Source organism: Taeniopygia guttata, chromosome 12, assembly GCF_048771995.1.
Source record: "Taeniopygia guttata chromosome 12, bTaeGut7.mat, whole genome shotgun sequence".
Classification (NCBI taxonomy): Eukaryota; Metazoa; Chordata; class Aves; order Passeriformes; family Estrildidae; genus Taeniopygia; species Taeniopygia guttata.
Genome location: NC_133037.1, coordinates 20,235,056 through 20,258,427, shown reverse-complemented (window position 1 = coordinate 20,258,427; position 23,372 = coordinate 20,235,056). Strand labels below are relative to the sequence as shown.

The 23,372-nt window shown below is 44.3% G+C and overlaps 2 protein-coding genes and 1 long non-coding RNA gene across 23 annotated transcripts in view; 1 reads left to right on the top strand and 2 right to left on the bottom strand.

The window, feature by feature from the left end:
* NINJ1 (ninjurin 1) overlaps positions 1–23,372 on the bottom strand; it is a 56,847-nt gene that overhangs the window by 16,243 nt on the left and 17,232 nt on the right. For 2 of the 12 annotated variants that reach the window (XR_012057841.1, XM_072934604.1), the window contains one exon: positions 13,090–14,079. The exons of 3 other annotated variants lie outside the window; for them this stretch is intronic. The gene's annotated coding sequence lies outside the window, so the exon portion shown is untranslated. Of the gene's footprint in view, positions 1–13,089; positions 14,080–14,747; positions 16,523–18,401; positions 22,013–23,372 lie in introns of those variants that run through there. 7 more of the 12 variants (XR_012057843.1, XM_072934602.1, XR_012057842.1 and 4 more) reach the window with 4 other exon arrangements.
* CARD19 (caspase recruitment domain family member 19) lies at positions 3,779–19,372 on the top strand. Of its 10 annotated transcripts, none has more exons than XM_041718818.2 (6): positions 3,779–3,998; positions 9,555–9,697; positions 11,582–11,735; positions 14,661–14,720; positions 16,275–16,346; positions 17,052–19,372. In XM_041718818.2, the coding sequence occupies exons 1-6, from the start codon at positions 3,983–3,985 to the stop codon at positions 17,162–17,164; spliced, it is 558 nt and encodes a 185-aa protein (XP_041574752.1). In that variant the 5' UTR covers positions 3,779–3,982; the 3' UTR covers positions 17,165–19,372. The 10 variants fall into 10 exon arrangements, 9 of the variants coding, with proteins under 9 accessions (XP_041574752.1, XP_072790736.1, XP_030139084.1 ...); XR_012057855.1 differs by lacking the exon at positions 3,779–3,998 and adding an exon at positions 4,538–4,754 and having other exon boundaries at positions 14,661–14,788; positions 17,052–17,178; XM_030283224.4 differs by lacking the exon at positions 3,779–3,998 and adding an exon at positions 4,538–4,754.
* On the bottom strand, positions 4,587–6,756 carry LOC115496970 (uncharacterized). The gene is made up of 2 exons (XR_003962506.4): positions 6,666–6,756; positions 4,587–5,544 (listed from the first exon to the last, which is right to left on the bottom strand). It is a non-coding gene; the product is annotated as an uncharacterized lncRNA (long non-coding RNA).

Genomic DNA, 23,372 nt, shown 5'->3' with positions numbered 1-23,372 from the left:
ATCAGCTGTTTGATGGGTATCATCACATCCCTCTTTTGGGTAGAAGCATGACCTTACAGTGGGCTGCAGTAATTGTTTTATGGTATATTCCCTTGGTATGAATCAGGCATCCTCTCATAACCTGCAGTTCTGAAGTTTCAGTTTTGAAATTGAAATTACTGTAGCCTTCTGGCAAATGCCCTCTTCTATCCTGGACATACTCTACAGAGATAAAAATATGTGCTTGAAATTCAGTAAGATGGAAGTTGCAACAAAAGAGCTTTTTTCTTGTTTCTAATAAGCTCAGTTCTACTGTACATTACACCAAGGTGCACCCTGCAACACACTTCTCACTATGCACTCCAAAAAGAAGAATGGATATACTTCCCATCACTAAACCAAATTAAATTCGCAATTCATCCAATTAATACTAGCTAGTGTTTATCAGGATATAGTTGTGCTGTGAACTATTCAGACCACAGTTGCCTATCAGACTCAGACAGCTTCTGTACCCAGCAGGTCAAGGGAGATGGTTCTGTCTTCTGCTCTGCTCTGGTAGGATCTCATCTGAAGCTCTGTGTCCAGCCCTAGGGCCCCAGCATAGGAAGGACATAGAGCTGCTGGAGCCAGTCCAGAGGAGGCCACAGAGATGCTCCAAGGGTTGGAGCCCCTCTGCTCTGGAGCCAGGCTGGGAGAGCTGGGGGTGCTCGCCTGGAGAGGAGAAGGCTCCAGGGACACCTCAGAGCCTCTTCCAGGGCCTAAAGGGGTTCCAGGAGAGCTGGAGAGGGATTGGGGACAACTGGGAATGGCTCCCTACTGACAGAAGGTTAGATGAGATACAGGAAAGAAATTCTTGTCTGTGAGGGTGGTGAGGGGCTGGCTCTTAGAAAATGGAAAAGGGCAAATCTAACTTTAATAGGGGGTGAGAAGAGAACCTCAGAAGCACCAGAATGGAAGGGTTTCTCTGATCCCCGGAAGTGTAGAACAGATGGTTAAACAAGTTCTTCACAAATAAGATACATCTCAGCCTAGGATTAAAAAGAGTTATAGGCATGGGAGGGAGATGTTCTGCCCTACTGGCAATATTGTGCTTAAGGTACATATGTGAAGGGTGGCCAAGATATCCTTGATCCTGCCTCTCTGCAGCTCCTTTGAATTTCCTTCCTCTTCCCATCTCTATGATTATGTTCACAGAATTCCATTATTTATTTCCCTGGTGGTTTAATTTTATTATGTGGCTTTAAAATGCAATAATGTGACTGCAAGTGAAATAAATTCCCTGTTGGGATGTTTGGGTCAACACTTTGTGTGAGCAGACAGCCTGGCTCCTGTTCTGCATGAGGCTAAGATGAGTAATATTGGATGGGACAAAAAGTGCACCCTTGAGGTGCCAGGGATGCTGGCAGCCATGGGAAGCACCCCAGAAGGCAGGTAAATTCACTGTCCCTGTGCCAGAGCTAAATTACTGTCATTTATTTGGGCTGCTAATGCAAGAGGCAGCAAAGTTACACCAAGATAAGGAAGCAACACCCAAACTGTTTGTGAAAGATTTGTGGCTTGGCTCCCTCTGGGACTGTGCTTAGTTCTGATGGCTGCACCCCCTGGAGCTAGCTTTATGGCTTGTGCAAACGTAATTTATTGTCAGAAGGGAAGTAAGTGCTGTGCAGGAAGGAGATGAAAGCAGCTGAAGCTCTAAAATAGACATTTAAAACCTTGTAACCCTTAAATGTGTGCTGGCCGGTGGTTCCAGCTGGATTCAAGCTCCTATTTCTGCTACAGAACACTTGCATTTCCTTGTGTGTTTTATGAAACTGATGACTTGCGCACTGCTCACAGAAGTGTTTCCCACAGGACTTACACTGTATCTATGAGCTGAAGTCTGCAGTGGCCTCTCACCTGGTGGAGCCTGGGCAGATGGTAGGTTGCTGAAACCTTCCTGAAGCATCCCTGCAAGGAGAGCACTCCACGAAGCACACATCAAATACAACACTCACATGCAACAGCTGGTAATCCTAAGACAGCGGAGGCAGGAAGGGTCTTTGTATGGGTTTCCAGTGGTAGTTTATTTTACCTACACTCTGAAAGGGTCTAGGGACAAAGACAGGGCGAGGTAGAGGGTCCAGGATTATATACTGGTACAAATGTGAGCAGGAAAAGGATTACAGTGGCCAAAAGGGAAACACAAGGGTAAACAGACAGGGGTGCAGACCAACGAGGGTACAAAGAACAAAGAAACTGCTAGAACCGTGACTATATGTGGTTAACAGCCGGTTGAAAGGCCAACAGGGGGAGTGGCACTGGGGTTGGTTGACAGCATGTCACTGGAGTGTATGGGAGAGAGGCTGAAGTCCAGCAGACATTCTTCCAGGGCATAGCCCCAGGAAATCCCCTAGCAGGCCCACCGGCCTCCACAACTCCCCTTCCTTTATTTGTTAAAAAGGCCTCTCCTAGAAATTTCTGTAAACATTTAACTAAACAGGAAAACATAAACAAGACAATGACTACAACAACTAAAATCCCCAAAATCCCTTTCACAAAAGATAAAGCCATCCGCCCATCTGAGTGGACCATCGCACCCCAGCAACTCTCCATCAAGGATGATCCAAGAACTCTAACCTTTTACTAACCCGTGCCCAGAACTGGGCTTTACTTCACACAGGCTGCACACCATCCTCTCTATCACTCCTGGCTGTGGGGATCAGATGAGGCCCAGAGCTGGCACAGGGGTGACTTCCATGTGAGGATGTGTACCTGAAGTGGCTTTGTTACCTTCCCACAGCTCTGCAGAATGTCAGTTTGCCAAATCTGTCAGCTGTTTATTTACACAACTATTTTAAGGGGAGGATTCTCTAACAGCTTTATTTATTTGATTTTTATTTATTCCTATCTTCAATGAATTCAGTTGTGTTTTTAAAAATAATTAGCTGAGTATTTTTTTCATATGTACAATTTGATTTGTGCTTTAGATAAGGAGCCAAGTGCAATATTGAACATATTGTGAAGCTGATTGTTCATTCTCCAGAATCTGTGCAATATTTACCAGGACTATTTGTGATCAGATCAGTATACATAGCCCTATTCTACATGCCCATTATTCCCTTGTGCCAGGATACACAATTTTTCCATTATCTGCATCATCTTCTTGTTTTACCTATGCTGGTAAAATTTCATAGAGCCAAACCAGGGGTGTGTAATTCATCAGGTACAAGGTGAATACACAGGAAGTTATAACTGACCAGGGGCTTCCAGACCTGTGGATGCTCCAGGCTATCATATTCAGCTTAGGATACTAAGCTGAAATGGACCCTGAGGGATCATGGAGTCCAAACACTGGTCCCGCACAGACACCCCAACAATCCCACACTGGGCATCCCTGGCAGCACTGTCCAAACTTTCCGGGAGCTCTGTCAGCCTCAGGGCCGTGCCCATTCCCTGAGGAGCCTGGGCAGTGCCAGCACCCTCTGGGAGAAGTTTCATCCAAGTCAGCTCTGTTTCCATTTCACGGTTTGGCTTCACAGGTTAGGAATAAAGAGCTGGGAATTTGCAGCACATCTTCTGCTTTTGTGTTTGGAATCAGAGAACTTTTTTCCTTCATCTCCTTCTAACCAACAAAGTAATCATAACAATAATCATAATCTGACTATATAAGATTGGAAAATAACGCATTTTATATGCAAAGCTACTCTAGAAATTATTAGCCTACACACAAAAAGCCTTCATAATTCTGAGCAAACAAACATCTTGGTTTTCAGAGCTAAGTACACGTCCCCTAAGATCACCAGTAAGCTGCTGCTGACTCCCAAGGCGCAGAGGAGCAGCAGCCCATCTCTCCCGGCAGAGCTCTGCCGGCTGTCGCAGCTGGACTCGCTCCCTCCCTGTTTACTTTCGCTTCTCCGAGTCGCCCGTGACCTCCGTTTATCCCGTCAAGGAGAACTGCACTGAGGCCGCCCCGCGTGGGACGTGTGCCGGACACGGCACACACCCACCCTGAAACCGATGGACGATGCTCTACAGAAGCTGTAAGTGCACATTTGTAACGAGGAATTTGGGCAAAACAAGGGTCTGAAAGATGCAAATCTGTGGGAACAGGAGTTCAGAGACAGAGGGGCAATGGCTCTGATGGGAGTGGACAACCCGTCACTGCCTTCACATTTTTTTCCCCTTCTTAGAGCTTGTTTTTGTAAATTATTGACTGAAACTTACTGAAGTGAGCCCAATGCACTGTCTGACCTTTTTAAGAAATACCATATTGTATTTTCTTAAGCACAAAGAACGACTGTTAGACTGCGCTGTCTAGATTTAATTTGTTGCTAAAGAGATTCAGTCATCTGGTGGTGGGAAAACAGCAAAGCATATTGTGATCCAACAGTTAAAAGATAAAACACTACATGATACTGTTGCCAGGACAAGGGTGTTATTTAGAAGTCAAATAATTCACTCAAACAAATCAGTCGCTTTAGCGGGGGGGGGGGGGGGTGGGGGGCTGGGGGGGGGAGAACAGTACTGGCTTTTGAGATTAGCTAAGCAGGAAATCAATCTGCTGGTAAATAAAACATTGTGCAGGTCACTTCGCATGGCCAGTGTTAAAAACGGGACCACGCTCCCGGTACTAGACGTGATTGCAGCATTTATTCTAATAAAAAAGAAAGGCCTAAAGCAAGGGGGCCCGCGGGCTGAGCAGGGGCGTTCCCGTCGAGGATACTGCAGCACCGGCGCCGGGTGTTCTGAGCAGCGATGTCCCCGATGTTCGAGGTGGAGCGGCGCGGGTTCAGTGGGTCAGAAGCCCCCTTTTTATTTTGTTTTTTGTCCTTTTGGATTGGTTTCTTTTTGGATCCTTCATTTGCATGAAGGTTTAATGCGGTTGATTGGCCCATGACAGTTCTGTCCAGGCTGGCTCATTTCGCTTGGGGGGTGGTGCGCTTTATTCAGGTGTATTATGGTACGTTGAGCACCGTATTTCTTCTAACTTCCCTTTTAACCCCTTTTACCATAACCAAACTAACAGTACATGCTTAACAACTATCAACTATTTTACAATAGCTTCTAACCTATTTTTAACAGCCACTACATTCGGAGCAGGACTCTGAACTGGATCAGAGTTTTGGAAGGGCGCTGGGCGCTGTCAGGACGCGGGGGTTCGCGGGGTGCCTCTGGCTCCGGAGCGCTTTGCGGGCGCGTTTCTCGCCTCGCTGTTCGCGTCGCTCCCCGTCCCCGCGGCCGGGACGCGCTTCCCCATCCGGCCGTGGGACTGCCACGGGATGCGAGTGTCACCATGGGCCAGCCCCAGCCCGCTCCTTCCCTCCCAGGGAGCGCGGGCACTGCGGCGGCCCCTGCGGACGTGTGGCTCCGCAGGGATCTGTCTGCGCAAAGAGAACCTGACAGCGATCCTGCTGCAGAGGTCTTGCGTGCCACCGGCATGGGGAGGAGATATGTTTAACCTCTTCTTCTTGTGTATTTATCTGAGTCTGCAGGACGGAAATATCTCCAAGCAGTGTGGCACTGTACATTGCAGCATTCCTGAGGGATTGACTTTTGCTCCCACTTCACTCACTGTGCTTTGAATCACTGTGTGGATTTAGATTTATATTAGAGATTTCAGTCCATATCACACTAAGATGAACAGACTTTCTGTTTAGTGGTTTAGATTCCAGTAGTTTAAAAAGTTCTAAAAGCTTTTAAATTTAAAACTTCTAAAATGTCTAAAAGTTTCCAGGGAAACTTTTTAGCACAGTACAAAATGCAATGAATTCACAGAGGTATAAAGGGGTCATAAAAACAAATCCTCAGCATGACATTAGGCAACCCCTCTTGCTGTAAAGTATTAATATACATATGGAAGTGAATCATGGAATACAAGAACGGTTTGGCTTGGAAGGGACCTTAAAGATCATCTCATTCCAAACCCCTGCTATGGGCAGGGGCACTTTCCACTGTGCCAAGTAGCTCAGCCCCATCCAAAAATAGCCTTAAAAATATATCACAAAAGAAATGACACAATTCCAAGTTCCTTTTCAGAAGGTTCCTGTTTCTTTACTAAAATACATTGCCAAAATTTCACCAATGCAGGCGTGATCAAGGTCTCCATGTATTTTCATGCTGTTAGGAAGATCTGGATTCTGGAGGGTAAATAGAATAAACTCAAGATGTACATACTCTACCAATCGTCTCAAGGATACGCACCATGAATGTCACAGCATTTGACAATGTTTCGATCCTCTGCAGCATTTATCCCTAGCAAGGCATATTCTCTTCCATTCCTTGCTAGGTAATAAATTGTTGGTGAAATTCGGGGCAAATAGCAGGTTTTACATCCACAGATTTGCTTGTACTTTTTCACTCACAAAGTTAACTATCCCAATTAATTACATGCTTCACTGAAACCTTTTCTGTGGGAGAAGTTGCCCCTGCTCCTTGGGCTTGAGTCACTACCTGCCCAATATACCTTACGTGTCCAGGTGCACTTAAATGCGTGTTGTGCTGAAGCACAAGGAAAATATAAATTCTACACGGATGTTGTGAAGACGTAGATATGGTATTTTGGACAGTGTAATTTCTTCTGGAAAGGGAAATCGCGGCTTTACTAATCATGCATTAATTGTTTAAAAACTCGTGGCTGTGCAAGTGTAAATTCATGCTTCTACACAGGACGGGCTGGTGAGCACAGACATTTGAAGAAGTGTTCTCACCTCGAAGGTAAAGGCGATGGTAACCCCGATGTTGGCTACGGGGGGCTCAGGGGGCCCGCCCCGGCCGCCCCCGGGTCTGCGCCGCCTTCGCCCCGCTCTGCGCTTCCTTCGCCGCCTCCGGGGCCGGGAGGCGGTGCCCAGCGCCGGCCGCCCCGCCCCGGCCTGGCAGGAAGGCCGAAGGCCGCCGTCCGAAGGCCGCAGCCCGCGGGCCGGGCGGGGCCGGGGCTGCCATGGCCGGTGAGTGCGGGGCGGGCAGGGTCCGGGGCCCCTCGGCGGCTCGGTGAGCAGCGCCGCGCTCCCAGCCCCGGCCGCAGCCCTCGGGGCCGCCGCGCCGGGGTCGCTGTCCCCGGCGGGTCGGTGCGCGGCCGCGGCCCCGCCGTGGGTCGGGGCATGGCCCGGCCCGGCCCGGGCAGCGCTGCCGGGCCCCGCACGGGCGGGCCGCTGGCACGGCGGGCGGGGCGGGGCTGGGCTGGGCGCGGGGCAGCGGGGCCGTGCGGAGCCCCGGCCTGGTGTCTCCGGTATGGCCGGGAAGTGCCACGTTTCACACCCTGGCACACTGGCTGCGTGTTGTGTGGCAGCGAAATCTGCTGTTTACTCCCAACCTCTATCCAGCTCGCTGGGATTGTGCCTCTACACCTGGGGAGCACACAGGTTAGTTATCCTGGTGACTCGGGGGCCCGGTTGTTTTAGCTGTCCTATGGAGCTTGGAGGACTGGGACTGTATGTAACCTAATGTCGCACTCTAGTATCAAACGCTTTTTAATATTTTGCTCACTGCAGTTGTTGAAGTCTACAGTTCCCTGACGGGTGGGTGTAGCCAGGTGGGTGTCAATCTCCTCCCAAGCACCAAGTGACGAGATGAGAGGTATCCGCCTCAGGTTGCACCAGGGGAGGTTTAGGTTGGATATTAAGGAAAATTTCTTCATTGAAAGGGTTGCCCATGCCTGGTACAGGCTACCCAGGGCAGTGGTGGAATCACCATCCCTGGAAATGTTCCAAAAACATATGGATGTGGCAATCCACGGCATGGTTTAGTGCTGAACATGATGATACTGGATTGATGGTTGGACTCAATAGCCTTAAGGTTCTTTTGCAACCTAAATGATTCTGTGATTCTCATGACTTTCTGTCAGAGACCCTTGACTTCTAGTAACTTGCCAGTAGCACATGGCAGTAGGTGAGAGTAGCAGAGAAGGATGGCATCTTGTTTTTCACCTCTCTGTCATCTTTTCAGCCCAAAGGAGCAGACCAGTTGCTCTTCGTGGGTGCATTTGGTAACCAGTGTCATCTGATCATGTCAAGACCATTTCTCTGCAGCCAGTCTCCTTCTTAAATCCTTTGGCATCCCTTTATTGGGGTCTTGAAACAGAAAAGGCAAAACTAAATTAGTGTTAAGCCAACATTTTGTTGAGAGAGACTTTTTCCTCTTTCCGAGATGCTTCTGAAAGGAGTTGTCAGGGACACATACAAATGTTTGATCGTCCACATTTTGGTTGCCAGCTTTCCTGTGTAATGTTTATGAAAATCACCCAGAAGTTTTACAGGAAGTAGCAGCTTGTGTTTGCACTGCACAGCAGACACCGCTGAGGTTTCTGGAATGGATGTTTGCAAGTTCTGTGTTTTACAGAGAACATCAGAGAGGTGCACTGGGTTTCGTGTCTGTTGTATTTAAATTTATCTATCTAATGATCCTGTTTGTTTGCTTGATAAACTTAAGAAGGCTGTTAAGGGGAAAACAAACCAAAGATGAAACCATAATAAAGATGTAGTGGTGTCAGAGACAGTGTCCAGAGTCCTTATGTAAATATTAGTGGAGTTAATTATTTGGAGTGAGTACCTGCCTGACTAAAAGTGGTTGGCAGTTCCCAGGTCCTGGGTGTGGATGAGAGTGCTTGCATGTTGCAGTGGCAAGGAAGGGCTGATCTCAACCTACAAATTTGAAATGCAGTTGTATTTATTAATTTACTGTAATATGAAGTGGCAGTGCAGCTCCTTAGGGCCCTGTGGCTTTATCCAGTAAGGCAGTGAAAGTAGATAATGAAAAAATGTATGCAGGGGATTGTGACAAACAAAATCCCGTTTGTTGTTTCTTGTACAGAAAGCAACATGAGGGTTTTTATGCTAAGAATGGTTAAGCAGAAACAAAATTACAAAGGTGTTTTTGGCAACCAGTATAACCAGCAAGTTCTGGTTTGTGTTGTGCCAGTGGCTAGTGACAGCTTTCAGGGGCCGCACATCTCAGCACAAGCATGTAAAGCAGGAGTCCAAAGGCTTGTCCAACATTCTGGCTGCTGCCAGGGTCTGGCTTGTCCCTTCTTCTGTTGGGAACTGTGTCTGACAACCTCCGTGTTTGAAGAACTTAAGAAAGGGTGTCCTTGATGTTTTTTCTGCAGGTGCTCTAGCAGACAGTCTGGCACCTTATGGTAATGTATGATAAGTTTTTTGTATGAGCCTCGTTGTTTTCAAGAGCAGAATGAGAGCATCCCATTGGATGGGAGAAGCATCTTGCAGGTGCCTTAAATGTCATAATCTGACTTCATAAATAGAGAATTTATCTTCAGTGATTTATTAACTTTAAAGCTGTATTTGATTAAATATCCATCAGAGTCTGACTTCTAAATGATTAATAACCTTCTCCCTTTGGAAGGAGAGAGGCAGTAAGAGTGACCAGCTGAAAGTTCAGATTTATGTAATTTCAAGTGAATGGGTCTTTGAAAGCACATGGCAGTGTTATGTTTCCCTAACAGATAGTTCAGCCTGCTAATATTAGGTGGTGGTGATAATTTTATTTTAGCTATTTAATCACTGGTAGGAAAATGAAAATTACAGAATTTAAAAATTGCGTATTAATTAACTGCTGTGATTTCTTCTGTGTTATTTTATCTCTAGATCAGTCGTATTGTCATCGGCTGCAGCATGACATGTATTTCCTTACAAGTACTAGCCGACTGAATGAGCAAGTGGTTGATAAAATTGTTCTTCAGCTTAACAGAGTCTATCCCCAAATTCTTACCAATGAAGAAGCAGAAAAGGTAATTTGCGGAGTTTTGCTGTGTCTCTGATTGTTCTGTTGATTTTGTGGGTCACTGCCCCAGATGCCCTCTTTCTGGCACAGCTCTTGGTGCCACATGCAGCCAGCCTGCCCCACCTCCTGCTTGCTGCCCAGTTGTGTCTGGCATCTCATGTAAGAGGAGCAGTCACAGGGCTGGCACATTCTCTGTGCCAAGTGGTCATGGGAGAGAGTGCTCTTTCAGCAGCAGTTTAATGCCACGGTCCCTGCATGATCAGGAGCACACAGTCGTGCAGCCAGTCCATGGGCAGGAGGGCACCCATCCTGTGACCACATGCCTGGCGTGCCTGTCTCCACCCATGAGGTCATGTGCAGTGGCACACCAGATGATCTATGCTGCACCCATCTCTGCCCACAAAATCATCTATATTAGCTCAATCAGTTTTGATACCAATTAATAATTTTAAGTATTGGTAGAGAAGTGGGGGGTTATTAGTCCCACTAGTAAGTGTGGAGCTTTGGGAAGTGGGTGGAGTTAGTAATATCTTGCAGTGGTGCCACCACGTATGGAGGAAGGCCACCCTCCTTGATGTGAAGCTTTCAAAAATGGGTAGCTCTTTTTAGGGAGAAAAAGCTTCTAATCTTGTGTGGAGACAAAATTAAAGTCAGCTAAGAGCTTCCACAATCTTACTTATAATAGTTTGTACTTGCCCTCTGCCTAGCTTCATGTCTGCACTTTGTCAGAGTTTTGGCATATCAGTATTTTAACATCAGGAAAAATAGGTCCAATGCTACCATAATCAAACTTCATGGGGACAATTAGTGTTTTGTGGTGTAGAGCAGAGCTAGATCGTTTATTGAACCAGTCTTGCCATTTCCCTCAAGAGCTTCAAAATAAACGCATAAGGAATCTGAAACATGATTTGTGACTTTTACACTTAGGCGGAAATGAACTGCTTTTTAATGGATTTAGGCAAGTTTGTGTCAGCTCTATTGAATGTTTAGGAAATTTATAATCTGGTAGACCCTGTGAGAATTTTGTCAAAATAAGGAGTATTGTGTTATATTTGTGGCATTCTTGTCCCACTCAAGCAGCAATTTAACTCAATTTGCTACAAAGGTTATCCACTGTGCTGCTATGAAATATGATGTTTTGCTGAGAATGGCTTTGGATTTTTTTGAAATAAACTGAAAAAGGTTTGATGTGTAAGGCTAGGTATTGTAAATGTGCTACCACAGCTAGGGATGCATTTTCCTTCTCTTTGTAAGGTCTCCTAATATTCATTGCATTTAGCAGTACAGAAAAAAAATTATTTCCTGCTGCAACTGTTTGCCAGTCTGAGTAATGGGATTTTGTGCCTGTTGAAGTGAGTATACAGCAGTCAATTGGCTGGAAACAACAAAAAAACATGAAATACAAAATCTTTGGATGATGAGCACTCCAGAATTGGGACTAGGATAAGCAGTATGAAGTGCCTTTTTGGGGATCATTACTAGGCAGCTAAGGGCAAACTTGAAAGCATCATACTTTATTTCAAATTATATGATTTGCTGAAATATTCTATCTACAGCTGCCAGAATTAAACTGTAGAATAGCAAGTACCGTGTCAGCTTGGATGCATGGAAGGCATCAAATGCAGAGTGTCTTTCACTTGATTGGGACAGAAAAAAGCAGAAGGAGAGGCAGAGACAATATGCTCTTCATCAGACAGTGCTGACCACTTGAAGCTCAGGGCTGTGCAGTGCATGTATGTCCTTTTTATGTTTCCCTTTTTGGCCCATTCTTTTAGTAAATATCAAAGAAGCTCCATAAATTAGCTAAATAACTGGCATAGTGATGTAAAATTGATCTTTTAATCTCTCTTCTGTTTTAACCTCTTTTCTGATGCTCACTTTTCTCTTACAGTTCAGGAACCCAAAGGCATCACTTCATACCAGGCTCTCAGATCTGTTAAAACACCTCCAAAAGAAAGGAGACAGACACTGTCAGGAGTTTTACAGGGCTCTGCAGATCAATGCTGAACTGCTGTTTAATGATCTGCCAAGCAGGAAAATCTTGAGTAAGTGTACTTCTAAGTTGATTGAGTTGTGGATTTCCTCACCAGTGTATTACAAAACCTAATTTCAGATGCAGTGTAGGTAATTTAAAAACCTAAACAGGCTATAAATAATTCAAATAAACAAGTTACTTAAATATTTTTGGGATGTACCTTAATTCCTTCTGGCTTGAGTTTTCCAAAAGATGTAAGGGGATTTTGTAATGTAAAATTGTAATTTCCTTCATTTTGTCTTTCATTCTGAAAGAAGCAATTTGTATCTACCCAGCACAAACTGGTGGAGGACCATTTTCTTGCCTGCACAGGGAGGCTGCCGAGCTAGAGCAGAAATGTGCCCATCCTTGCACATGATTTATGTGGTGACTCTGAGCTTTCCTCAGGTAGTCATGACTAGGCAGAGTTAGGGTTTCTCATGTTAAGACTATGCATAGCAAATACCTGTGCTAGAAGTGCTTCATGTTAAACATACATCTCTTTGTGGCACCCGAAAACAGTTTTGCTGCTGCTGCAAACTGCTGACTTCAGTGACCATCAAAAGTCATTAAATTCTCTGTTATCTTGGTACACTATTTCATGTTATCATCCCCAGAAGGATAAAGATAATTGAAAGAACTGAGTTAAAACATTACTGTGTGCTGAGGTTCAGCAGTTTCTTTCTGTTGATCTAAGAAGTAAACATTGAGATGATTGCGTTAATATGCTTACTGCTTCAGAGTTCTGTAATGAAAACAAATGTCTGCATTCTGGATTGAATGGTCAAGAAATGTGTGCAGCTTTTCAAGCTAAAACTGCAAACACACCTTTATGCTTCAGGAAAAGCTCCTTTATCAATATGAGGAGTAACGTCTCATTGAAGTGAACTTGGACATTTTCAATGTTAAAGGCATTATCCCTGAGACCTCCAACATGCACAATTTGTTAGTCAAATGTTACTTCTTGGAAGTGCTCAAGAGGTGTTCATGGCCTGCGGGGTCCTGAGCACTCAGGTCATTGGAGGGTGTCCCTGCCCATGGCAGGAGGTTGGAACTTGATGGTTTTCAGTGTTCCTTCCAATTGAAACCATGCTATCATTCTATAATGCTCTTAGCTGTAGTTGTTAAATTTAGCACAAAGCATTTACAGAGCTGCCACTAGGATTTGTAAACATGAAGAACATGGCGAATCACTAACATGGGGCTTTTCTTCTAAATTCTTCTAAATTCTAAAAGGCTGAGCTGAAACAAGCAGCATTACAAATAATTGGACAAATTATCAATGAAGACATGGATGAACCGTGGATGGTTCATAAATGAACTCCATAGTTCTGTAATAGATTACATGCAGCTATACATACGACAGATTTTTTCAGCAGAGGAAATGCTTTAAAATATTTATTTTTCATTTGTAAGACAGCTTTAAAATTCGTGTTAGAACAAAATTTCTTTGCCCAAAGTGTAAATTGCCAGTGAAGTGTCTGGTAATGTCTGAACATTCCCACTAGAGGGGGGGTAAGGCACACGATATGGGCAGCCTTGGAGCTGTTGAAGCAAATGAGAGTTTCCAAGGGACTCAGAAAATGTTTTTATTTCTCTCCATGCTGACATAGACTTAATGGATAAAGGCTTGGATCAGCCCCACGCAGCGCTAGAAGTGGCAGAGATTTGTCTGTGCTCTCCTGTGCAATGTGAGGATTTCCTAGCTGGAATTCCTAGGGAGGACATCAGCTCCTCAAAGGGGCAGGCTGGGTGAGGCCGCTAGGGGTACACCGAGTTCACGGAAGCTTTGCAGCAATCCTTGCTGCTCCGGTGACTCTCAAACTTCACAGCAAAGGGCATCAGATGCTTCTGTCCTACTCCAGTGCCATGCCCTGTCCCCCCTCGGAGAGGGATATCCTTAGCAGGGGAGATTGATGTTTCCCTGTTCCTGCCTGGGTGGACAGGGAAGTTTTCCTACACTCTCCTTTCCTACATCTTGGTGCCATGTGAAAGGAGAGCAGTTGAAACCAATCAGTCTTATATTCTTCCCTATTGACAGCCAGATTCAGAACTCTTACTTTTTTTCCTTTCTTTTTTTAACCCTCCTAACCCTTTTACAGTTGGACTAGGTGATCGTAGAGGTGTTTTCCAACCTTTATGATTCTGTGATTCCATGACTGTGGAAATGTTTGGCTAAAACAGTGTTGCAGATCAGTGATGTGTTACGGAATGTCACTCCTCTGCCATGTCTGGTGACAGCTGTGCATCGCTCTTCTGCAGACAGCATGATCTCCACATCTGTGTGGCAGAGGCAGCTCTGAAAGGGTCTTTCTGCCCAGACTGGAAATTACTGAACATCTTGTCCTAAGGCCAGCCTCCTTTTCTACTAGAATCTGCAGAAAGATAGAGGCTGAAATTACTTGTGCCAAATGTTAGCATGTAGAACCTACAGAGTTTTAAAGAAGGTGGGCATGTCTTCAGCTGAGACCTGCATTTAGTAAATAATCTACACCAATAATTTTTTCTATGTGCTTTACCTTCTAAATACATCAATGCCTGGAGATTTGCTCAAGAACAAAGAATGGTGGTACATTAAATTATAGAGGTGTTTTCAGATTAGTGCATCTATTAACAAAGAGTTTGTATGTATTACAATGAAAATTGCTGGTATTGTGAAGGATTATATCCTGCTTTCCTAACTTGGGAAACAAGTGTAATGTTATTTATGTGGTCAATGCTTAAGCAGATCAGAGGTGGGGCTGCAGCGATTTGTAGTAGATGACTCTGTGCCTATGTCTTTTGGTCAGTTCAGCTTTAACTGAACTGACTCTAGCAATGATTTACCATTGGAGGGGTTAATACTTTATGTCAGTATTGGATATTTTTCTGAAATATGGTGTTTTGCACCATTTTGCATGTTTGTTTGTTTGCTTGAGCTGAGTACTAACTTTTCGTGTGTTGCTTTTATTTCTAGAAACCCCAGATCCCACAGAGATAGACACTGACAAGGAGCAATATATGCTAAATGACAGGGGTAAATAAATCATACAATGTCACCGGATGGAATGGCTTTACAGATTATGATGCAATTTACTATATAATGTAATTCGCACTGCATATAACAACTACTTTGGCTTATGATATCTTTACAGTCACAAGTTAAGTAGAATTAATGAAGGAAAATGTACTGAGTTACTGTCGAGGAAACCAGTGCCAGGAAATTGAAGAGACTGTAGAGTTTAATCAATATTTACAATGGTATTACTTACACTATTACAAGTAAGCTCTTAATTTCCTGTGATTTCTTCAATGCCTGGACAGTAAGGTCTGTTCATTTTGCATAAGGCCATCAATAACTTTTTGATCTTTCAGTTTTTTTCAATTTTTTTAAGCTCTCAATTTAACTACAAGTCATTTGAAAGCATTGACAGAAAGGAAGGAAAAGCTGAAATATATTTTCCTTTGGAAAATATATTAATTAGTTGCACCTTCCTCTCTGTTCAATGCCAGATTACAGAGACAAATATTTTTTTCATGGTGGGATATTTTGAAAAGGAAGATCTCAAATGAAGAGGAAGAGTTCTCACAATTTATAATGAACTATTGTATCATTTAACTTCAGTATTTTATTTAGAGATTAAGATACAATAATGAGAGATTCAAAACACCTATGAATTATGCCTTTTTTTCAGTTTCCTGAGAGAAAACTGAAATAAGTAGCAGAAACACTGTTTAACTCAATGTATACTTTTGTCTGTGGTGGTGATGTTTCTCTGAATATTGAACCAAATTGCTGTTCAGACTTCACACATTGCTGTTGCTGTCTGCAGCATAACAGTACAGGATGAACAAAGAAAGTGCTTGCAAATAAGAAACTGAAGGTTTGTTGTTTTTTTTTTTTACTTATTACTTTTTTTTTCTGACTTGGCCTCAGACTAGAGATTCTTTGGCCACTAGCCACCTTCCCTGGGAGGTTACATGCCAAAGAGCAACCAAATCCTTGCTCCTTTGCTGTTTCTCCAATGTCCTTGTCCACACGGTCAGCTCCAGGAATTTGTTGAGGCAGTACACTTGTCCTTATATTGATAGGTGTAGCTTAATTGTATCTACAAGTAGAGGTGTAGTTTAATTGTATCTCTGTTTCTAGTGAGACAGTAACTACAAATGGAGTATTAGGTAATAAAGAAGCAGATATAAATCTTTATGCTGTTTTGTCAGTGGATAAGTATAAATTAGAAAGGTTGTATTGAACATCAGTACTGACCATCACCATTAAACTGTGTGTAATTCCAGGCAGGTAGTTTTCCAGGGGATTTGGTTTGGAAATTTTCCTTAATACCACAGTCTGTAGCTAGATGAGCAGAGGGGAACAGGGAATGGTGACAAAGGAACTGTAGTAAAAATTAATTGCAGTCTAATAAATGTGCTTCACAGTACATTAGCTATAGAACATCCAGAATTGTGACTATGTTATCTTCATTTGAATATGCTTAATTATGTATATTGATAGCAATTGGTGATTTGTGAACGGAGCTAAACTTCTGCTGCCCTGCTCTGTCTCAATGTGTTTTCTTGCCATTTTCTGTAGGCCCAGTGTTTTTCCTGGCATGTTTCAGCATGGCTGCAGGACTGGCCTTTTTCTGGTACTGCTGCAACTCAGGTGAGCTTCTCAGGGGCTTCTCCTGCCTGCCTTCCCTCAGCAGGGATAGAATGAGCTGGGCTCCTCGTCTGACAGGGCTCTGTAACAGGGTGGGTCAAGGTGTCATCATTCATTGATGAGCTCTGGATACAAATTGCACGGCGAACATGCTGAGGTATAAATAATGGATATTTTGCCTACAGAAGATGCCACAAATAGGGGCACTTTTTAAATACAGTAGTCATGTGAACTCCTGTTGCTATAGCAATGGGTCATGATTCCCAGCAGTCATGAGACAGACCCAAAACCTTCTGGCTCTCACACCCCTTGGGAGCTGGTGGAAGCCTGGCCAGAGCTGGGGGATGCTGGCTGGATTTGCTGAGTTCCAGCAGCTACAGCCTCCCTGTGCTGCTGGCTCTGGATGTTAGCTCTGAGTGCCACCTGCCAGTCACCTGCTCCACACCGTCCATTGCTGTGCTCAAGGGTGAAGCTGGCCCCCTTTCCCTAACTGACCAATCTCCTCTTCCTGTCTCAACTTGCAGCAATGAATCTTAACAGAGTCTTTGTTTGCCTTTATTGGCAGTTGATTTCTACGAATTGAAGGAAACGTGCTTTCCTCTAGAGTTATTTTCAATTGTTTTTTATTTTTTGTAGATGTTGCTTCCTAGCTAAAATGAAATCTAACTGTGTTCACTTTCTCTCTTTCCTCTCATCATTCCGTTTTAGAAACGCAAGTCACAGGAAGAGCCAGGAGAATCTTGGGTTTTTCTCCTATTATCATAGGAAGACATGTTAGAAATATTTGTATGTTGTATTTGGAAGACATGTCAAAAAATTAAGGAAAAGCTGTCTATTTGCTTGTCTGTACTGTACAACAGCCAAAGGAAGTCAACAGTGCATAAAAATGTCCTGTACTCATACCAAAGGTTTTATTAACTAACTTAATCAATAATTGCCTTACCTTCAAATGTATTCAGAATTTCAGCTGTAAATGTCCTTCTTTATGGGAATGGACTGTTTATTTTTGTAAATGCTTGAAATATTTATTGTTTGTATAAAAAATACTTTTATTACAAGCTTTAAAATGATCTCTTAAGTGAGCATGGGTCTGAAGCCATGTTTGCATGTGTTTTCTATACCAGAAAGAAGGATCACAACTGTTCGAAGAACTTTGGCTTGTTTTTTTCTGAGAATTAATTTAAGAAAAGAACTTCAACACATACACTCAAAGCCCTTACTAAGAAATGGATCTCTATCTCAGAACTGTTTTGTCTAGATCCTTTATAGTCACTGTCTGAGCTCAGATGGGCACTGGCACCTGTGAAAAGTTTATGGGGGCCAGTTCCCTTGATGTGTGCCTTGTGTTCATTGTGCCTTCTGGTTGCCTGTTGGTGCCTTGTTCCCGGTCACACTCAGCTGCTGGCCCTGGTTTGAATGCCCTGGAGCTGGTGCATGCTGCTTCCCAGCTCGTGGGGTGTTCCAGGAAGTGGAATGAATGTCTGACCTGAAGCACTTCAGACTACCAAGAAAGTGTTCCAGATTAATTTAGCTTTCTCTTTCCCAGTTAAGTAGAGGGAGACTCTGCAGAGAGACCTGGACAAATTGGAGGGCTGGGCAATAACCAACCCAGTGAAGTTCAACAAGGGAAATTGCCAGATTCTGCACCTGGGATGGTGCAACCCTGGATGTATGGACAAGCTGGGGAATGAGATGCTGGAGAGCAGCACCATGCAAAGGGACCTGGGTATCCTGGTGGGTGGAAAGTTGGAAATGGGTCAGCAGTGTCCTGGCAGCCATGGGGGACATCCCTTTTCTGGGGGGCACCATGCCCAGCATGGCCACTTGGACCAGGGAGGAGATTGTCCCTCGGTGCTCTGCACTGGGGCAGCCTCACCTCGAGTGCTGGGGGCAGTTTGGGCATCACAATATAAGAAAGATATTAAACATCTAGAAAGCTTTGAAAGGACACTTTCAGGAATGGGGCAGCAACAGCTTCTCTGGGCAACCTGTGCCAAGGCTGGGGGAAGAATTCTTTCCCAGTATGGTACAAGAAAATTTACTATGGCTAGGGCTGTATTTTCCTCCCTTCCCGAGGTTGCTCGAGATGAAGATATCAGGGAAAAAATGATCCAGAATGAGCTATGCCAAGGGTTAGAGCTGGAAGGAGGAAGAAAAAGTGAGTCTGGATTCATCCTAGTGTTAATGGATGTGACAGCAAAGAATAGAAAACAACCTGTTCCTTCATTAGTGCCAGTTATTAATTTGAACAGTGAATGTCAGGCTGCCTATACAGTTGGCATGTGCACAGGCTGGGAGACATTCTTAGACTTTCTTTCAGGAGCTTGCTTCTCTGCAAGTACATCTATAGAGCACATATGGACAGTGATAATTCCATTTTCAGCTCCTGGAGGAAGCACATGTGCACCTGCATGGGAGTCAGGTCCTTCTGGGCAAACACTGTTACAGACTTGGGAATAAATCAAGCAAGATCTTGGATGAAGCTGTTTAGCTGCAGAATTCTGGCTTCCCTGGCAAATCAAGAACAGCTTGGCCTTCGGTGCTGAAACTGTGCTGGTATTCATTTATAAACATTTGTCCAGAGAAGTTGTCCCACCTGGGTTGTAGGTGGCTCCACGCCGAGGGTGGAGGCCATCCTTGTGCACACTGTGGCTGCCATGCTGTAGGCAGGAATTGTACAGGAGCTAAGCAGGTACTGGCCTGAGCCATGGAAATGGTTGAGGCGAAGTATGGGACTGTCTGTGTGCAGAGAGCTGGGAAGCAAAGTGATAGATGCTACAAAAAATTTGCACAATTCTGTTTAAAGCCAGACTGCTATTTAAAGGACTTGGTGAAGGATGATGTGCCTGATGAGCTGGAGTGGGAACGAAGTGGTGATTCATTCTGGGATGCGCTGGGTTGCTTTACAGCTGCTGGATGGAGTTTGCAGTTAAAAGTGCCTTTGCCAAGACAAAGTTATTCCTTTTATTTCTTTAATTTGTCATTATCTTTTTCATATTGTAATAAATTGGAAACATATTTGGTCAAAATGTGCCATTGTGGATGCTTTTCCCTGCCATTCTGTGTGCACAGATGTTACTCGATCTTATGCCATGCCTTGGTTGTGCTGGCAAGAATCAGTTTGCTGCACTTCACAGGGCCTGTGTCCTGTATTAATTTCTATGAATGTACATCTTCTTTAATCCTTCAGAAAATATTGTATTTCTTTTTTTAATGGGGTGAAGCTGTCAATTAAATTGAAACAAAATCCAAGAGAAGAATGCTGCTGTTTTTCTTGTAGTTAATGCACTGCTCTTCCTTGCAGAAGTGCCTCTTGGTTGTTGCCCTCCTGTGGCTGCTGACTGACCCTTCCTGGGCTCTAGCCTCTCATGGTTAAATTTTTCTGGGTATTTGCACCAGGATTTTTAACATTTTCACCTGATTTCAGAATTGCAGGTTTTTTGGCTTAGCTTGTTTAGGGATCCGGAGTTAAACAGGACTCATCAGTTCAAAGACTGGGTGTCTTTGGGTTAATCCTTGATTTTGTGTCCTTTTGGGAGTTCCAAGGGTCACTGCCCATGGAGACTTGAAGGCACACTGGTGCTTGCTGTAAAGGGACTTCGACACACAGTTCCTTTGAAGTGCTACTTGGATCACCCAAAAAGGGACTTCATGTAAGGAAAACCATGTAGACCATTTTGTTACTGGTTTGTTCCTTTGGGTAAGGGGGAAGTGCTCGCCCGGGTGCCTCTATGAGCAGTGTTGAGCATCCCGCCAAAGGAACTTGTTGCTGTAGCAGGAGAATCATGGGATCATAGAATTGTTAAGATTGGAAAAGAGCTCGTAATATAATTAAGGCAAACTTGGCGGCACCACCACGTTCATCATTAAACCATGTCCTAAAGTGCTATTTCCATGTTTTTAAAACACGTCCAGGAATTGTGACTTCACCACTGCCCTGGACAGCCTCTGCCAGGGCTGGACAGCCCTTTCCATGAAGAAATACTTCCTAACATCAAATCTAAATCTCCCCTGACACAATTTGAAACCTTAGGTAGAGTCCCTGACCCACAGCCAGGATTGCATCTGCTGCTGCAATACTCTGTGGACAAGAGGAGACCCAGAGCTTGGCATTGGATTCTGTTGAACAGGGCCTGGGTGGTGATGGAGGAGGATCTCTGAGATAACTTCATCAGGAGGAGAGATCATCCTGTGCCCTTCTGTGGGCTGACTCCCTGATGAGTGGGAATTGGACTCCCCTCCTTGCCCGCTGGTTTGTGGCCCTCTGGGGAGAGGAGCAGCTGTTGGTGGGAGGCTGCGCTTGTGCTGGTGCCTATGCTGGGCTGTGGCTGAACAGGAGCCCAGGTGGGTAAGAAGGACCAGGGCACCTTGGCCTGTTCCAGCCCTGTGCCCCAATCCTCTGCCACTGCAAGAGCAGCCTTGTGCCAGGCACCGGGTGAAGGGACCAGAGCAGAGCATCAGGGGCATCACCAAGGCTTGGATATGAGTGAAACAACAGCCTGATGGAACTACAAAATTATAGGAATTAGGGAAGGGGGTAATTTTCTATCTTCATCTCACCCACTTCACAGGGATGTTATTAGAGCCAAACAGAAAGGAATCAAGAGGCAGAAGATGAGACAGGTATGCAGCAACACTGCTCCAGTTAATTCAGCACCATTGCTTTGGCATAAAATAACATTTTGGGTGAATCCTGAGCTGCCCTTGCACTTTACACTGTGGTCACAAGGAAAAGCTTTCTGCCATGGTGGTATTGATAAATCATTAATAACATTGTGTCTAGTAAAGCAAAAACCTTTAAGACTCAGTCTGTGCTTCATGAACTGGTAACAGGTGAAGTTGGGTGCCAGCAGCCAGAGTGCCACTGCACATGAAGCCTGGATAAATCACAGGTGAGACATGTTCTCACAGCATGATTTACAGCAAATCCTCTCTTCTCCATAGCAAAATATTTAATCACACTCAGGTGGCTCTTTTTTTTTCCCTTTTGAGCCCGTTTTAGCTACCCTGGGGGTCTTGCAGTGCTCCAGCCCTGTGGGCACTGTCCCGAGTCCGCTGTGTGTCGTGCTGCGGTGCTTCACTCATGGGCAGGGCTGCTGGTCCCCGTGGCTGCTCCCTGCTGAACGCTCCACTCAAACAGAGAGCTGACTTGGTTTTTCCTCAGTGGGCTCTGAGCTAATTCATTTTAAAAGCTCCTAGTGAAGGCTGGAAATACGATGCCTCTGCCTCTTAAATATTCCTGATCCACAATGGTTGCATACAGCTGGATTTTGTTTCACCTCTGCCTCTGGAGCTGGCTCACAGCCAATTTAACATGGCTACTTTGCTCTGCTCTGGAAGAGCTCTATTCTGCCAGGAGGTAGGGAAATAACTTAGATTGGAACCAAATTCAAAGTCCAAGTATAACAGGTAAAATTATATCAGAAATAATAATAATTATTAATATTAATAATTTAGATAGCATTTTCTATGAAAGAATTGCAATTATATCTTTCAGGGTATTCCCAAGCCAGGAGCCCTGTGAGATACAAACAAAACTCATCTTGGTGATCTCAGAGTCAATAAGAAAACAAGTAGGAAGTAAATTCCTCATTCTGAACTGGATGAGTCTAGGCTGGTCCTGACTCTGGAAAGATGAACAAGACACATCATTCCATCACACTCTGTGTCTGCAAGTGAAGAGAACATGCAAATTAAGCAAAATATTATTAGTGACATCAGGTTTGAAGATTGCAGGACCTCTGTGTGATAACCAGGGTCCCTTCAAGGGCTGTGAGCCATCCTGCTATTGCAGCTGTGGGATGTTGGGCTTTCAAACCTGTTTTTCTATTAGCATGGAGAAGAAAGAATTTTTATGGCGTACGAAGGAGAACAGTGACCCACACAGGCGCACTGTGACTTGCTCCCAGTGCTCCCCAGTTACTGCACTTCACACAGTTTGTAAAGATTAGTCATGTTGCCAGGATTTGAAACTCTACAAGGGATGGAGAGGCCTGAGGGGATACAGTCATTTATTTCCTGAGCGAGGCTCTCCCTGGCATGCCTGGTGAATCCTGTTTTCTGACACAGAAAAAAATAACTCCTATTTCAGGGTAAAGACACATAGCTGTCTCCCTCCATATCTTCTACAAGTCCAAAACAAATCTGAAACATAAGGCCTTCCCAAGAATTTAGATTATTTTCATCCTTCATGCCAGAAATCTGTGGTAATGTTGGGTGGTGATGAAACTGATTTATTCTCAAATATTTTTGGTACCAGTGAAAATGTTTTACAGTGTTTCAGTAGTCCTAGTGTGGTGCTTCCTAGCATGGCACCATATTTACACTCACCTCCCAACTAGTCATAACTTGTACTATTAAAAAAGGGGTGGGGCAACTTCTAGGCTGGAAGACTGGAAAAAAGTGGAGTGGAAAACATCAGGGAGGAAGCTGAATGAAAGAGGAACCTGAGTTTTTGCCATCTCCATTTCTGACAAAGCCTGACTTGCCTGATGAGGAGCTATTGATAAATCTCTGATCATGGCTGGTAGCTGTGGCACTCTTCCTGGGAAGGCAGCCAGGTTAGTAAATAGCTCTCATTATGAGAACCCAAGGGGATAAAATGAACCATGAAAACAGACCTTCAACAGACTCATCAAAATAACCCATAGTATCCAATAGGAGGGCAGGCAATGTTTTGTCACCACCCTGTTAGGAAGTTGGATAATTATTGGTTAGATATAATTTTGAAAAGATTGTATCCTGTGTTTCACATCCTATCCTGCACTGACACGTCAGTGACCTTCCCACTGGCACGGGTCTCATGTTCTCATGACTGAGAACATCAGGAGTGAGGATGAGGGGGGGCATTTACAGTGGAGTCAGTCAAAAGCTGGACTCAATGATCTTTGATATCTCTTCCATCCTAAATGATTCAGTGATTTTGTGACTTTGTGATTTCATACAGTGAAAATAATTTGATCAGTGTGAAAATAAGAAATTCCTGCCAACAGCTGAAGCTTTTATATACCACATTTTTTCCTGTCTCTT

Bases quoted from the DNA above. Each gene is read 5' to 3' on its own strand.
- CARD19 (XM_072934633.1), top strand. From the start codon at position 4,553: ATGGCCAGTGTTAAAAACGGGACCACGCTCCCGGTACTAGACGTGATT. The intron at 4,755-9,554 runs GTCAGAAGCCCC...TTTTATCTCTAG, and splicing joins GAGCGGCGCGGGTTCAGTGG to ATCAGTCGTATTGTCATCGG. The intron at 11,736-14,660 runs GTAAGTGTACTT...TTTTATTTCTAG, and splicing joins GCCAAGCAGGAAAATCTTGA to AAACCCCAGATCCCACAGAG.